At 37.4% G+C, this 17,688-nt stretch overlaps 1 protein-coding gene across 2 annotated transcripts; it reads right to left on the bottom strand.

Annotated features, from left to right (window-relative positions):
* Window positions 1-1,410: 1,410 nt before the first annotated feature.
* On the bottom strand, window positions 1,411-17,688 carry LOC307024535 (uncharacterized protein). Of its 2 annotated transcripts, XM_079658762.1 has the most exons (11): window positions 16,627-17,688; window positions 11,575-11,709; window positions 11,299-11,433; window positions 10,863-10,931; window positions 10,664-10,758; window positions 10,250-10,376; window positions 9,637-9,754; window positions 9,452-9,528; window positions 8,938-9,017; window positions 3,095-3,142; window positions 1,411-2,900 (listed from the first exon to the last, which is right to left on the bottom strand). In XM_079658762.1, the coding sequence occupies exons 2-11, from the start codon at window positions 11,647-11,649 to the stop codon at window positions 2,780-2,782; spliced, it is 945 nt and encodes a 314-aa protein (XP_079514888.1). In that variant the 5' UTR covers window positions 11,650-11,709; window positions 16,627-17,688; the 3' UTR covers window positions 1,411-2,779. The 2 variants fall into 2 exon arrangements, with proteins under 2 accessions (XP_079514888.1, XP_079514887.1); XM_079658761.1 differs by lacking the exon at window positions 16,627-17,688 and having other exon boundaries at window positions 11,575-12,245.

Raw genomic sequence — 17,688 nt, 5'->3', positions numbered from 1 at the left:
ATACAGGTATTTCATAAAATAAACGTGCTCCCTGGAGGTTAGCTACAGAATTGATATCACAATTTAATCGGAGCTGATCACAAGTTGTCATAGATGATCCAGTCATCTCGATGAGCGTTCGGGCTGTGAATAAACAACTAGTGTTTTACTTTTAGGCTGTCTGAAGGTATGGACAGCTATCAAAGCTACTATATCACATTAAGAACGATGAACAAATGAAAGTCGGACACAAATATATAATTTAAATGATTTATTGAAGTTTGCAATGTTTTGAACAGGCATCCACACAGTCACCTACTTTGTAATGTTCGATACCTCCCTGTAAGCGTCACGATATCGGCCTCTCACCCACAACCTCACATACGAGTACTGAATGTGCAGCAAAGTGATCTTAGGAAGGCAGATATAGCAAAAGATGAACGTAAACGACAAACGATGTTTCTTTCCTGGTAAGTCAACAATGGCTCCTCAATGTACACGCCCCGGATTCCTATGACGAAAATAATAGAATGTCGCCAGTTGTCATGACTCAACTTATACTGCAACACCGGAAAGCGACACTTGATACTGGAAAGTGGAGGATATTAATTATTGTGTTACATTTTAGCAGCGGTGCACATACAATGAATATGGGGGACATGCCGGACAGATCTTAAAGTAAGGGTTACGATCCACCCGCTGTGAAATTAACTTATCTTCCATATAGAGAGCCGCAGTGACGCGTCCTTAAACCCGGAAGTAAACTTCTTCCGGTTCCTTTGTCTAAAACGCAATGCAATTTCTCCATAGGATTTTGGAAAATAGCTCGAAATAAGGTCTGTGGTTGACACATATTTAAGAGATGGATCACGTTTTGTTCAGCCGGATAATATCCACATGTCAACCCTACTTTTATAATTTTTGAATAATAAATCTAGTCGGCAGAAGCAAAATGCTAACGTTATGCTATAAACGAACTACAAGCCAGTACAGCAGCAGGGTCGCACGACTTCAACGTCACGCCAACTTAAGATCGTTTCAACTGACTTGCACTGAAACTGCACTTTGAAAACTTTAAATATATTAACATTTTAAACTGTATACCCCGGTTATCTAGGCCCGTTTTGTTTAATGTATACCACGTTTATCTAGGCCCTTTTTGTTTTATGTATACATGTCGCAGTGTGGGAAACGATATTTCGATATTTCTGGATGTATAACACATGTAGAATTTTTGACAATAAAGCTGAATTTGACTTTCGCATGCTTGCATATTTTAACAAAGCTTTTCATTTTAGCCACACTGAATTTAACTAGAAGTCATGGCTGTGTCAATTACCAGTCTGATATCATTTTACAAAGATGACAAGAAGAGTGTAGATAGAGGAGAGAACCACGACAAGTCAGGACACGTTACATAGCAGCCTAGATGAAGGTGTGCTTACCGGTGTTGTCAGGGCTAGCATGAGGGACAAGGTTTATAGTGTCGGTGAGTAGTGATAGCAAGAGTACCGTTAACCTTTTAAGACCGAGTTAATTTATTCACATTAATTCCCATCAACAAATCAATTTTATGTGTCACATGAAATCTTTATTAGGCAAGGCAAGTTTATTTATATAGCACTTTTCAACACAAGGCAATTCAAAGTGCTTTACAAAAAATGAAAGACATTAAGAAAATGGCATTTAAAATCATTCATTAAAAAGAAAAGCTAATAAAATAAACATTAAAAGAAAAAATACATGGATAAAAGTTACAGTGCAGTCTAAGATATTAATAGTTCAATTAAGAGCAGCGACAAAAAGAAAAGTCTTCAGCCTGGATTTAAAAGTAGTAAGTTGCAGCGGACCTGCAGGTTTCTGGGAGTTTGTTCCAGATATTTGGAGCATAATAACTGTACGCTGCTTTACCATGTTTAGTTCTGACTCTGGGGACAGAAAGCTGACCAGTCCCTGAAGACCTGAGAGATCTGGATGGTTCATCATTTAGCAGGAGGTCAGAAATGCATTTTGGTCCTAAACCATTCAGTGCTTTATAAACAGCAGCAGTATTTTGAAATCTATTCTTTGACACACAGGAAGCCAGTGTAAAGACTTCAGAACAGGAGTGATGTGATCCACTTTCTTAGTGTTAGTGAGGACTCGAGCAGCGGTGTTCTGAATCAGCTGCAGCTTTCTAATAGATTTTTTAGTGAGAGCTGTGAAGACACCATTGCAGTAGTCCAGTCTACTGAAGATAAAAGCATGGACACGTTTTTCCAAATCCTGCTGTGACTTTAGTCTTTTAATCCTAGATATGTTCTTTAGGTGATAGTAAGCTGATTTAGTAACTGTTTTAATGTGACTGTTGAAACCAATAACTAATTTAACCCGCTGACAAGAGAGCCTACCTCCGAAGATCGTGACTGGCTGAGGGACAGACTCGGGGGCAGGTTCTCAGGAATTTCTTGGCTTCTCTCCCCCGAGCCAGAAGAGGAACACTACAGCTTGGAAACACTTACTGTTCCTGAAATGATCAAATCTGTTGGGCATCAGGGACCTGAGGCAATTGTGGCAAGCATGGCATTGTCTGAAGAACAACAGAGGGCAATTCAGGTGGCTACCACTGGTCAGCGAACCAACCCAAACTGGCATTTGTTCAGGAAAGGAAGGTTGACTGCCAGTAACTTTGGAGCTGTCCTGAGGTCAAAGCGTGTGACTGCTTCCTTTATTGCCAGGATGCTAAGGCAACAACAGGCCCTTGATGGTGTTTTGTCTGTACAGTGGGGGACTATGAATGAATGTGAGGGCGTCAGGGCATTCACCACTGCAACTCAGATGCAGGTCCATGAGTCAGATTTGTGGCTCTCCCAATCAAGAATGTTGGGGGCATCTCCAGATGGTCTGGTAGGGTCTTCCGCTGTGCTTGAGGTAAAGTGTCCCTACGGAGCCAGGGAAATGACAATTAGTGAAGCATTGCAAATCAAGGGCTTCTTTGTCAGTAAGGAAGGAGAAACATTCAGCCTGCGTGAGGAACATCCTTACTGGCACCAAGTGCAAGGTCAGCTTCACCTCACTGCAAGAAAGAAGAAGAAATAATAAAATTGTGAATTGTTTTTAATTTACATTTACTCGCCTTTGCAATGTTGTGGTTGTTAGAGTGTTAGGTTTTCTGTCAGCTCGTCTGTTGGGAAGATATAAAATATAGTTTCATGGAAGTCACACCGTCACATATACTGTAAGAGCATTAAGACATACAGTACATAGGCTAAAACAAAACATCTAAAGATATAACCTTGCACTTTGATAAGTCTCGTGAACATTTTCACTATTTTGACATTTTTATAGATGAAAATTGAACTAAAGAAATAAATGGTAGATTAATCCATATTGAAAATAGGTGTCAGCTGCTACACTAATTATAATAGTTATATTTCTTAATTAATTAAGATAAGATATTACTGTATTGATCCCAATTTGGGAAATGTTTGTGTTGCAGCAGCATAACAAGAAAAACAAAATATAAGTTATTATATATACAAAAGTATGTGAGGGATGGAATATTAAATTGAATATAAATGTAAAATGTACATGTGATTTTACGTCCAAGAGAAGCTATGGAGCAGAGAGTTCTCTGCCAGCCAGAGGTGATTTGTTATTAGTTCAATATGTCAAACTGATTTCCCTGACTACAATCTTTAGTTACATGGTGAAACGTTACGCTGCTTGTACTAATTAGACTTATCATATAAGCCACACAGGTTTTAATAGGATGTATTCATTATCTTTACTTGTGTTGCAGTCTTTTCAGCAGCGCCATCTCTATAACACCGCGGTGAATTTGGTTTTAGGTTGGATATTCGACGGACATTCGCTGAACCGCCAGCAGCGTCAGTTTCCCGGACCCGCCAGCAGCGTCAGTTTAACGGGGAGATCTTCTCCGCAAAACGAGGCTTTTATTTAGGGACCATCAACAAATGACTTTTACAATTACACAAGAAAAATGTTCTTTTTAATAAATCGACAGCTTCTCGATCATGATGCGAATATGAAGCAAATTCACTCCAGAGCATACAGTTATTGAACACACATTTTAATACTTTAAATACGTTTTATTAATAGTTTTGATGGAAAAATGTGCTTATTTCTTCAATAACTTCCAGGTCATGTGACCTAATCACTCAAAATCAATGTTGGGTCAAAGAACTACATTGGCTAAATAAGACACACCTCTTTTTATTGCATTTTAATACTTAAAATATGTTTATATTAATATTTTAATGCGAAAATGACCTTATTTCTCCAATACCTTCCAGGTCATGTGACCGATTCACTCAAAATCAATGTTGGGTCAAAGAACTACACCGGTTGAATAGGACACACCTCTTTTTATTCAATTTTAACCCTCTAAATATTTTATATTAATATTTTGATGTTAAAATGAGCTTATTTCTTCAATACCTTCCAGGTCATGTGACCTAATCACTCAAAATCAATGCTGGGCCAAAGAACTACACTGGTTGAATAGGACACACCTCTTTTTATTGCATTTTAATACTTAAATAATTTGTATATTAATATTTTGATGCAAGAATTAGCTTATTTCTTCAATACCTTCCAGGTCATGTGACCGATTCACTCAAAATCAATGTTGGGTCAAAGAACGACACTGGCTGAATAGGACACACCTCTTTTTATTCAATTTTAACCTTCTAAATATTTTATATTAATATTTTGATGGAAAAATTAGCTTATTTCTTCAATACCTTCCTGGTCAAGGGACCGATTCACTCAAAATCAATGTTGGGTCAAAGAACTACACTGGCTGAATAGGACACACCTCTTTTTATTGCATTTTAATACTTAAATAATTTGTATATTCATATTTTGATGCAAAAATGAGCTTATTTCTTCAATACCTTCCAGGTCATGGGACAGATTCACTCAAAATCAATGTTGGGTCAAAGAACTACACCGGCTGAATAGGACACACCTCTTTTTATTCCATTTTAACCCTCTAAATATTTTTATATTAATATTTTGATGGAAAAATGAGCTTATTTCTTCAATACCTTCCTGGTCATGTGACCGATCCACTCAAAATCAATGTTGTGTCAAAGAACTACACTGGCTGAATAGGACACACCTCTTTTTATTGCATTTTAATACTTAAATAATTTGTATATTAATACTTTGATGCAAAGATTTGCTTATTTCTTCAATACCTTCCAGGTCATGTGACCGATCCACTCAAAATCAATGTTGTGTCAAAGAACTACACTGGCTAAATAGGACACACCTCTTTTTATTGCATTTTAATACTTAAAATATTTTTATATTCATATTTTAATGCGAAATTGAGCTTATTTCTTCAATACCTTCCAGGTCATGTGACCTAATCACTCAAAATCAATGCTGGGCCAAAGAACTACACTGGCTGAATAGGACACACCTCTTTTTATTGCATTTTAATACTTAAAATATCTTTTATTAATATTTTAATGCGAAAATTAGCTTATTTCTTCAATACCTTCCAGGTCATGTGACCGATTCACTCAAAATCAATGTTGGGTCAAAGAACTACACCGGCTGAATAGGACACACCTCTTTTTATTCCATTTTAACCTTCTAAATATTTTTATATTAATATTTTTATGGAAAAATTAGCTTATTTCTTCAATACCTTCCTGGTCATGGGACCGATTCACTCAAAATCAATGTTGTGTCAAAGAACTACACTGGCTGAATAGGACACACCTCTTTTTATTGCATTTTAATACTTAAATAATTTGTATATTAATACTTTGATGCGAAAATTAGCTTATTTCTTCAATACCTTCCAGGTCATGTGACCGATTCACTCAAAATCAATGTTGGGTCAAAGAACTACACCGGCTGAATAGGACACACCTCTTTTTATTCCATTTTAACCCTCTAAATATTTTTATATTAATATTTTGATGGAAAAATGAGCTTATTTCTTCAATACCTTCCTGGTCATGGGACCGATTCACTCAAAATCAATGTTGTGTCAAAGAACTACACTGGCTGAATAGGACACACCTCTTTTTATTGCATTTTAATACTTAAATAATTTGTATATTAATACTTTGATGCAAAAATGAGCTTATTTCTTCAATACCTTCCAGGTCATGTGACCGATTCACTCAAAATCAATGTTGGGTCAAAGAACTACACTGGCTGAATAGGACACACCTCTTTTTATTCAATTTTAACCTTCTAAATATTTTATATTAATATTTTGATGGAAAAATTAGCTTATTTCTTCAATACCTTCCTGGTCATGGGACCGATTCACTCAAAATCAATGTTGGGTCAAAGAACTACACCGGCTGAATAGGACACACCTCTTTTTATTCCATTTTAACCCTCTAAAAATTTTATATTAATATTTTGATGGAAAAATGAGCTTATTTCTTCAATACCTTCCTGGTCATGTGACCGATCCACTCAAAATCAATGTTGGGTCAAAGAACTAAACCGGCTGAATAGGACACACCTCTTTTTATTCCATTTTAACCCTCTAAATATTTTTATATTAATATTTTGATGGAAAAATGAGCTTATTTCTTCAATACCTTCCTGGTCATGTGACCGATCCACTCAAAATCAATGTTGTGTCAAAGAACTACACTGGCTGAATAGGACACACCTCTTTTTATTGCATTTTAATACTTAAATAATTTGTATATTAATACTTTGATGCAAAAATGAGCTTATTTCTTCAATACCTTCCAGGTCATGTGACCGATTCACTCAAAATCAATGTTGGGTCAAAGAACTACACTGGCTGAATAGGACACACCTCTTTTTATTCCATTTTAACCTTCTAAATATTTTATATTAATATTTTGATGGAAAAATTAGCTTATTTCTTCAATACCTTCCTGGTCATGGGACCGATTCACTCAAAATCAATGTTGGGTCAAAGAACTACATTGGCTAAATAGGACACACCTCTTTTTATTGCATTTTAATACTTAAAATATTTTTTATTAATATTTTAATGCGAAAATGAGCTTATTTCTTCAATACCTTCCAGGTCATGTGACCGATTCACTCAAAATCAATGTTGGGTCAAAGAACTACACCGGCTGAATAGGACACACCTCTTTTTATTCAATTTTAACCCTCTAAAAATTTTATATTAATATTTTGATGGAAAAATTAGCTTATTTCTTCAATACCTTCCTGGTCATGTGACCGATCCACTCAAAATCAATGTTGGGTCAAAGAACTAAACCGGCTGAATAGGACACACCTCTTTTTATTCCATTTTAACCCTCTAAATATTTTTATATTAATATTTTGATGGAAAAATGAGCTTATTTCTTCAATACCTTCCTGGTCATGTGACCGATCCACTCAAAATCAATGTTGGGTCAAAGAACTACACTGGCTGAATAGGACACACCTCTTTTTATTGCATTTTAATACTTAAAATATTTTTATATTAATATTTTAATGCGAAATTGAGCTTATTTCTTCAATACCTTCCAGGTCATGTGACCGATTCACTCAAAATCAATGTTGGGTCAAAGAACTACACCGGCTGAATAGGACACACCTCTTTTTATTCAATTTTAACCCTCTAAAAATTTTATATTAATATTTTGATGGAAAAATTAGCTTATTTCTTCAATACCTTCCTGGTCATGTGACCGATCCACTCAAAATCAATGTTGGGTCAAAGAACTAAACCGGCTGAATAGGACACACCTCTTTTTATTCCATTTTAACCCTCTAAATATTTTTATATTAATATTTTGATGGAAAAATGAGCTTATTTCTTCAATACCTTCCTGGTCATGTGACCGATCCACTCAAAATCAATGTTGGGTCAAAGAACTACACTGGCTGAATAGGACACACCTCTTTTTATTGCATTTTAATACTTAAAATATTTTTATATTAATATTTTAATGCGAAATTGAGCTTATTTCTTCAATACCTTCCAGGTCATGTGACCTAATCACTCAAAATCAATGCTGGGCCAAAGAACTACACTGGCTGAATAGGACACACCTCTTTTTATTCAATTTTAATACTTAAATAATTTGTATATTAATACTTTGATGCAAAAATGAGCTTATTTCTTCAATCTTTTCCAGGTCATGTGACCGATTCACTCAAAATCAATGCTGGGCCAAAGAACTACACTGGCTGAATAGGACACACCTCTTTTTATTGCATTTTAATACTTAAAATATTTTTATATTAATATTTTAATGCGAAATTGAGCTTATTTCTTCAATACCTTCCAGGTCATGTGACCTAATCACTCAAAATCAATGCTGGGCCAAAGAACTACACTGGCTGAATAGGACACACCTCTTTTTATTCAATTTTAATACTTAAATAATTTGTATATTAATACTTTGATGCAAAAATGAGCTTATTTCTTCAATACCTTCCAGGTCATGTGACCGATTCACTCAAAATCAGTGCTGGGCCAAAGAACTACACTGGCTGAATAGGACACACCTCTTTTTATTGCATTTTAATAGTCTAAATATTTTTATATTAGTATTTTGATGGAAAAATTAGCTTATTTCTTCAATACCTTCCAGGTCATGTGACATAATCACTCAAAATCAATGTTGGGTCAAATAACTACACTGGCTGAATAGGACACACCTCTTTTTATTCCATTTTAACCCACTAAATACTTTTATATTAATAATTTTATGTGAAAATTAGCTTATTTCTTCAATAACTAATGACTCAAAATCACTTTATTAATTGAATACTAGTCTGTACACAATAGAAACAGCTCTTTATATCGGATAATATTACATCCTCTATTTAATATTCATATTTCTATTACAAATTCAGGGTTTTTTCTATAGCTTCCATGTCATGTGACCCAGTGATTAATGATCAGAAAGTAATACAAACAAGGCTACACAGGACACATGTTTGACTAATCGTCATCATTGAGCACATTTCAAGTATTACTTGCACAAAGGACATTTCCAATATCCTGTCTCTGCCAGACACTGGGCATGGTACCATCGTTCGCAGTCATCACACTGAACCTGTTGAAGTGAAAGAAATAATGTATTTATAATATATTTGTACCTTAGATTACCATTCAGTTGTCTTAATACTCAAGTGTTAGTGAGGAATCAGCTGACACAATCATCTACTCCTTAAAACCCACTCCCTGTGTTTTAACATGCTCTATTGTTTTGTTTTATTTTTTTTGTTTTATTGTTCTGTCTTTTACATTTTTTGATTTAAGTATTCCAGTAGTGAGTGTTGCATTTTTTAAATGTATTGTATTTAGTTGTTTAAAATTAAATGTGTTTTAGGTTGACTTTTAAAATCTGTCCAGGGACTACAGATGAAAAATAGCCTCTTGGCTAACTCTGGCATATTTACAGAAATGTTCATTAATGTGCACTGTCCCTGTTAAATAAATAAATAAATGTAGACATCACAATTACACATTTTCTTCACAACAGCTCACCCAGTCTGTGATGGGAGATCCAGATCCTGGAGGCCTTAAGGCAGCACACATAGCACAATAAGTGTGCTCATCAAAGACTGAAACAAGATAACAATACATGTATGTCAGCTTCTATATAAATACATATATATATATATATATATATATATATATATATACATATACATATATTCATATTTATTTACCTGATGCCTCAAGGATTTCGAGAGCCAGTTCTCTCCTCTCCTGTGTCATGTATTTCTTTGAACACTCGAAATTCACATTCGGGATCAGAGGGAAGGATTCCATGACTGCCTTTGCCATCTAAACAAACAACACTTATGTTATGGAGGGTTTTTCTTCTTTATTGTATAGTAATACAGATACAGACAAAAACATGAGACACATTATAGAAAACATCCACCCTTGACTAGAATGCCTCCCAAAACCTTTGATTATTGATATAGACCGGTCCTATTATTGGAATTTTGAGATATTCAGAAGCAAAGTTTTGTCAATTAAACTTTCTGTGTTCAAGTGAATACTAATTTAAGTTCAACAATGTTGTGTCATAATCCAATTGTTGTCAGTTGTGAAAAATACAATAAACAACAACATGATATCGGCATTATACTATATATTGTCCATTGGCCAACCTGCCTGCTAAATATTATGGGGATCAGCATCGGCCTTTAAAAAACCTTTATCGGTCAACCACTACTTTTGACAGCTTTTTTAAATCCGTCCTTTCATTAAACTGTCTTTCACATTAAAAACTCTGCTTGTTAACTGGATGAAAACAGAATCTCTTCAGCTCACCTTCACAACAACGACACCACAGCTACATCCATCCTTTTGAAGTGGGTGACCCATAACGCCTCCCTTCCACTTAACATCCACCCAGTCTGTTATGCTGTGGCGTGTCCTCCTCATCCTGAAGTACTCCCTGAGAAAGGATAATGTCAACACACTTTACATTTCTAATTATGTGGCTCCTAAAGATAATGTAACAGAAATTCATACTGTTTGTATTCACCATATGACCATTTATTTGTATAAGGGGCAGCCACAGGTCAGCTATAGATATCACTGTCTGAACACAGACTGTATCAGACTGTTGAAAATGCTTTCAATGCTGTCTGTGAGTATGAATGTAACTAAATGTGACACATTTTTTACGTTTAAATATAGTTTTTCCTTGAATTTTCAAATATCTATTGAATTTTGATTTACTGTATTCTTTTGGCAGCATGTTCGGAGTCATCAAGCTCTTCGATGCTTTGAGCTGGATCCACCAGGAATACGGTGCTGGTTTTGGCATGAATGTACTGTGAAAAAGTAAAAGCACTTTTCATCAAAAAATATTTTTGGTTTCACCATGTAAGTCTTGTGCTTTAACAGAAATAATACAATAACAAAAATAATTACAAACCAGCAACTTCCAGTGGTTGTTGTTGACAAGTACAAAGGACAGGACAGCTTCATAGTTGTCAAATTTTACCTATAATGCCATCAAATAAAGGATTAAAACAAACTTGAAGGCTAAGGTAAAAATAACAACAACATTAGTCTGACAATTATGTTCTTGTGCCATTCATTTGTCGTGCTTAAAACAAGTGTTGGTATAGAAATTCAAAAGTAAGTAGATTTATCAGGTGATTTAACTAATGACTATAGTTTCAGAGAGGATACAGTAAAATAATCTCAGTTAATTTCCTATTTAAGATCTCAGCCAATGCTTCACTCCATGTACCTAATGGGTGAGTGTGAGCCCACATATCAAATCCACACCTACTTCCCCCTAAAGTATCACCATGCACAAACACAACACACCACACACATAAACATACACAGACCACACACATTACCTTTGGTAAACTGTGAGATGTTAGCTGAGTTCTGTCCCCGAACAAAATGACACCTGCTGTGTAGTGATTTAGCAAGTACATTTTGTTCACAACGCCGAATTTGTCGGCAGCAACATGAAACACGCCTTCAATTACCTGGCAAAAAAAATCATAACAATTTGCCAATTAATGCATATTCCTCAGATACTTTTTGGGCAGAAATCGTTAAATGCTAGATAAAGAAAATGACACAGTGTAGAGTGAAACTTCAGACACTTGAAACATGTAGTAACATACCTCCCCTGTCAACCACTGGTGGGGTCGAAGTGAGCATAGCTCACAGTGGCGGATAAGTAAGATGCGTCCTTTCATCTGTGAGGGGAGCACTGCCACGACCACCTCGGTGTCCTTTTTTTTCCACAGCCAGGTCAACTAAGTCAAGATTGAGGGGAAATAGATGCATTCTGTTTAATATGGACACTTGAGGAATCTTTTAACCCTCCGGTATCACTCTGGACATTTTTGTCCCGAATGACTAATTAGGGTAGCGCATTTGAATGATACCAGAGGGTTAACAATCTTGAATGTTTGGGTGGAGGCCTTGTTTTTGTATGCACCATCAAAGCTACATACACAAAATATAATTAAACTGTCCATGTGTATGCATTTAACCTCAGTCCCTTTTAGAGTTTTCACTAAATGACATTAAACAGGCTGCTCAGGAACAGAAACTGTAATTGCAGTTTAAAGTCTGATTTAGAAATCTAGTTTCTGTTATAAGTTTGTATGCTGTATTTATATTTTTCATCTTCATATTCTCCCCCTACAACATGCACCTAATCATATTGGGTTATAATACTTCATGTCCTTTGTCCTTCACCTCACTCACCAATTTAGTCCATGCTTTACTTTCTGACAATATTTACTTATTCCATTGTTACAATGAAAATGCTGGAAAACAATTTACACACTCTGAACATAGTAAGTCTTAGAGAAACTCACATTTCCCTGTGCATATTTTTCCTGTTGGTCCACTTTTCTTTTCTTCACCTTTGTGGCAGGTGGGCTCTTGGGGTTGGGTAGTGTTTTTGGTGGATTGAAGTACTTGGACTTGGGCTTGGTGTGACCAGCAGAACTTTCCCGCTTGTTCCACTGTTCCTCGTGGTCATCATCTGGCCTGCTAGGATGTCCAAAGTTTTTGTCCAGAATATGCATTGGCAGATTGTGTTGCTGAATGTGCTCTATATATCTTCCTTGTATTGAGGCATACATTTTGGAGACAAACTCAGCTGGTCTCAGGTACTTTTTTTTTAAAAGGATGGAGTGTTTGACCAACCCAAACCAGAGCTCAACATGGCAGTTGGTATCCCTGGTTTTATGACTTCCATCTTTTTTAGAGGTACCTTTTCTATGTCGCGACAGATCCCCAAGCAACAAACCACTCCACAATGGGAAGATCCCCATGTAGTTTTTTAACAGTGCATCAATGGCACCAGGACAGAGGTAGTGGTTTTTTACATGAACAGCATCGTCAGAGAGAATGTCACACTCTGCTTGGTCCCGTCTGACTTGAAAAGCTTGTGTAAAAGGGGACTTTCCAATAATGTTATGAGCATTTTTTTCCATTTTGCTTTCCTCCTCTCCCATTACATGTCCACTTTCCTCCAGTTTCACGTCCCGAGTTTGCAAAATGCACTTGTCGAGGTACATTTTGCTCTGTTTCACCAAATTAGTGTACTCCTCTGCATCAAAAAGCACACACATATGATAAAAAACATCAAAGGCTTCCTGCATACTTGTGCAGTTCAGGATGTACGCGAAACAGAATGTTGCATATTCCTGTGTGCCTCTGTCTACAGTTTTTTTTCCAAATGCTTGTGACACAGCCTTCATGATATGAGCAGAGCACAGATGCAGCACAGTGAAGTTAGGAATCAGTTCAGTTTGTCCAGACACTATCTCAAATGCTCTGTCAAGGTACACTGACATATTTTCCCTGTTAAAAGACAGAAGCACACTGTTTATCAGAGCCCAACTATAATCTGTCTCAACCTGTGCTATCTTTCTTTTTGTTGTGTAAGACAACTTTCTCTTAAATTCCATGAGCCAATGGGAAATAGATGGAATGGAATGGCTATTGGTGATCAGTTCTGTGACAGGCAAGGGAGGCTTATCCTTACCCATTCCGGGCAAAACCAAAGCATAATACAAGACCCGCTTATTTTGATCAGGAATTTTCTGTATCACGCTGCCTGTGGCATCAAGGTAGAGGGCCGTAGGTGTTGGCTTTTTCAAGTGCTCAGTCAATATCTTTATTCCAGCATCTGTGTATAAATGCACAGCAAACGGATCAATTTGTAGGTGCTGAAGATAGCCTTTTGATGATGCATGACTGCTGCTCTCTTTGATTATTTTTTGAGTCAACATGAGTTCAAGCATCATGTCATCGTGGAGCCTTGCACTTTTCTTCACTTCAGAGGATATTTTCTTTAATACGTCTTTGGTGAGGCTTCTGCTTATGTTACCAGCCATTATTTCCTCTACTGGTGTCTGTCTCAACATAGTGTAATAATAATTGCTGACACCACTGGTTAAGGCTTTGGAAATTGTTCCTCTTCTCGTGTATTTTGCTGGTCTAAATCGCCTTTGATTTTTATGGTGTATAACTTCACCAATGCGCATGACTTTAAAAAATATTTTTTTATCCGTTGATTTTGGCCTGTTCTTTTTTGAGAAACTGTAGACAGCGTTGCATCCATTAAATGTGCATTTTGCAGAGGCACAGAAAAATGGCGAATTCTTTTTACGGCTATCATTTGTCTTAACATGCTGGTATTTGAAAGCAAGTGTGCAGCATGGATTATTTTTCAAAAATTCCTGATAAAATGTATCAGTCCAGGGGGGACGGAGTTTTTTTTTGCAATGTTTAGGTTTAATTTTGTTCCATTGTTTTCTTGTCATGGCAATTTTGAACTTTTTTGGCCCTGCTTTGCACTTTCTGTTCATTTTTGTTGTCATTTTGGCGGCTGTCTCTGTACTTTGTTGGTCTGACTCTTCTGTGTCTATCTCAGACTGTGGCTGTGCGTTACTTATTTCCCTGTCATCCTGACTTGTGTCCTCGTCTTTCTCACCTGTAGGTGCGCTGTAAGACTGTTTTTCTTCATCGTTCTTATCTTCATCTTTCCCCACAGGCTCTGTCCCTGTTTTTCGTTTGTTTCTTTTTCTTTTTTTATCCTTTTCTGGCCCTTTCTTGTCCTTGCCTCTTTGTCCCTTTCTGTTCATTGTTGTTGTCGTTTTGGTGTCTGTCTCTGTACTTTGTTGGTCTGACTCTTCTGTGTCTATCTCAGACTGTGGCTGTGCGTTACTTATTTCCTTTTCATCCTGACTTGTGTCCTCGTCTTCCTCACCCGTAGGTGCGCTGTAAGACTGTTTCTTGATACTGTGCTGTCCATCTCTCCCTCTTTCCCTGACATATTTTCCTAAATACAAACATTACAAAAGTAAAAAATCTCATTTAACTACTGTATCTCTTATTGCATGACTACAATGCAACTTTAAGCAATCTGCCATCCTTGGGTCAATTACAGTAAATTATGTTAACATCCTACTGTGATGGCTGTAGTATTTAATTAAATAAGAACATTAACCCTTATGCCTCCCTAATGAAATGTATTATCCAGGCTACTGTTTAATTTTGCGAGCATTCTGATTGTGTTAAGAATATGACACGGCATTTGGTAAAGATGTTAGTGTTTTGGAAACATGTTCTTAATAATGTGTAATCAAAATAGTGACTTTCAAATCCCTAGCGAAAAAAATAAAAGTGAATGAACATTTGATAATTATGATCAGCACTGAATTGGGTTAAAAAATGTAAGTAATTGAAAGTGGAACAACATTATTAACATAGCCTATAATATCTTTATTACAGTATTTTTAGATGCAGACATTTTTGTCGTTAGTGTTTTCAGAGTAATGTTTTTAAAAAGGGATTCACAAGGGTTAAGCTTCAACTTAAAAGCCTCTGGGGCAGAGTCCTGCATGGGTCCAGTTTTGCAAATCTGCAACCACCCGAACCCTCTCAGCTCAGTAGCAACTGCGAACCGACCCGTTACACGCAATTATCTTCAAGTCAAATCTGGACCCGACCTGATGATATAAGACCCACGACCCGACCCGTTGTGAATTTTTGGGGGGGCTAGTGGAGTACTTCGTGACCACAGAGCGTGAACGTTGTGATCAGCTGTTTTAGCGCAGTTCTCCAGTGAGTCTCCCTCCGCAGCCGGTTGGCGTAGTTTTTGGCACAATTCCGTTGTACAGACCGACGTTAACATTAGCCCCGTCTGTGCACACGGAGACCGACTCTGTCGTCCGGTGATCGAACCGCCTTCTGGAAAAGCTTCACAAGTACCACGGTACGCAAATGCGCTTTGTGACACAAGTGACGGTACGCAATTCAGATTGTTTCCGCGCATGCGTACCTGCGTACCAGTTATGTGCACCCCTGGAAATGGGCCTACGTGTATGTTTTGCCCGTTACCAGACCCGGCGTCATGGGCGAGCCCCATGGGGCCGGGCCCGCCCATCGAGGATTTGGGCCCGCCCATCCAGGATTTGGGCCCGCAGTTTTAATCAGGGCTGAATACAACATTGTAATTGTTTTATTATTATGTTTATGGTTGTTATTTGTAGGGCTCTGTCCTAATATTTATTTTTGTTTTAAACTATGTTGAAAGATTAGTTTAATATCATTTTTTTTATTTTGCTATGAAATTCTGAATGAAATTCTGAATGAAAGGCTGCGCGCGAGACTGGTTTTTCGCTGGGTTGAGTCATGTGGGTGTTTGAGTGAGATGCGGCACAGCAGCCTGACAGTATACTCTTGCTAGGTTAGTTTGTCTATTATCATTTATATTTATCTGCAACAATGGATATCAGGAAGTGGTTCATGAAAGGAATATGGCAACTCAGAGAAATTGACTCTCAAGCCGGCTCTCTCACAAACTCCGGTTCTGTGCGCAAACAGACCGCTGCACACGCTATCTGCCCCTCGCTCAATCTCTCTCTCTCTCTCTCCCCCTTCTCTTTATCGCTCAACCTCACTCCACACTGTGTACGCTCCTCAAGTTTGCCTGCGTGCTTGCTTAAGTCCCCACCCCCGTTGACAATTCAGATTTCCCGGGAAATGTAAGTTTCGGGGTGGGCCCGCCCTGGCAAATCAAATGCCCGCCCAGAGACGTATGTCTGCCGCCGGGTCTGCCCGTTACACAACTATTTTGCGGGTTATCCGCCGGGTATCCGAGGCGGGACTCTGCTCTGGGGCTCATCAAAATTATTTTTTAACAGTACCTGCTTGAAGCACCTCAGTCCGGACTCCACGTCGGTCTTCACCCCAGATGACCCTCAACCACTTAAGATGCTCTTTCTTATTACCTTTAAACACTGTAAGTGTAACTGAGGACCACTGCTCAGTTGTAACATTAACTTCACTAAAACCATGAGAAATTAAAGACCTGGTGATGAAATCTCTACCTCCTGCTTGTTGCCACAGGTCTAAAGCTTTCTTTGTCTTGCCTTTTTTGAAGCGCACCATTTTTAGATCAAACAATGTGATCTGGTTTCCAAAATATCTTCTTCGTGTTCTTCTTCTTCTTCTTCTTCTTCTTCTCTCGATGTTTGGCGTATTGCAAACAACTTTAAAGGTGCATACCGCCACCTGTACATGAGTGTGAATCATCATATCATGTCTTAACCATGGTCTTAACTCATGGACGTATCTATGATCTAATCAAAAAATCTATATAAATAAATCAACAAAAATGATATGATACATTATTTGTTCAACCTCACACTCAATGGCGTTGGCTAATTTTCTGTGAAGAACTTATATCAAAACACATTTAAAATGACCACCCACTGTACTACACATTTATATTACAAACAGGAGGTTCGGGGCTAACACGAATGTGGAAATTGTGTGTGTGTGTGTGTGTGTGTGTGTGTGTGTGTGTGTGTGTGTGTGTGTGTGTGTGTGTGTGTGTGTGTGTGTGTGTGTGTGTGTGTGTGTCTTATCACAACTGATCAAGATGGCCAAATTATGCTCTGCTCAGAGGGCCTTGCAAATGATTTTGGAAGAGAGAGAACCATTTGACGATGATGTAGAGGAAGAGGAAGGTGTATCAGAATGTGTCCGACAGTGACTTTGAAGAACAGGATTAGATTGAGCATCAGCTAGTTACAAAAAAAAGACGAGCAACAGGACCAGCCGGTCAGCGGGCAAAACAACAAGTAGCACTTTAATTCATGAATCAAGGTTCAAGGTTTTTATTTGTCATACGAACATAGCTACAGTGTGGTTATGACGATGAACATCTTAGGTCACAGGATCCTCCATTGAAGCAATAAGCTAAT

This window comes from Notothenia rossii, assembly GCF_949606895.1.
Source record: "Notothenia rossii genome assembly, chromosome: 1".
NCBI lineage: Eukaryota > Metazoa > Chordata > Actinopteri > Perciformes > Nototheniidae > Notothenia > Notothenia rossii.
This window is presented reverse-complemented; position numbering and strand designations above follow the sequence as displayed.

Excerpts from the sequence above, each read along its gene's own strand:
- LOC307024535 (XM_079658762.1), bottom strand. The coding sequence starts at position 11,649 with ATGAAAGGACGCATCTTACTTATCCGCCACTGTGAGCTATGCTCACTT. Across the intron at positions 10,759-10,862 it reads ACAACCACTGGAAGTTGCTG|TACATTCATGCCAAAACCAG; the intron begins GTTTGTAATTAT and ends ACTTTTTCACAG. Across the intron at positions 9,529-9,636 it reads CGAAATCCTTGAGGCATCAG|TCTTTGATGAGCACACTTAT; the intron begins GTAAATAAATAT and ends ATCTTGTTTCAG.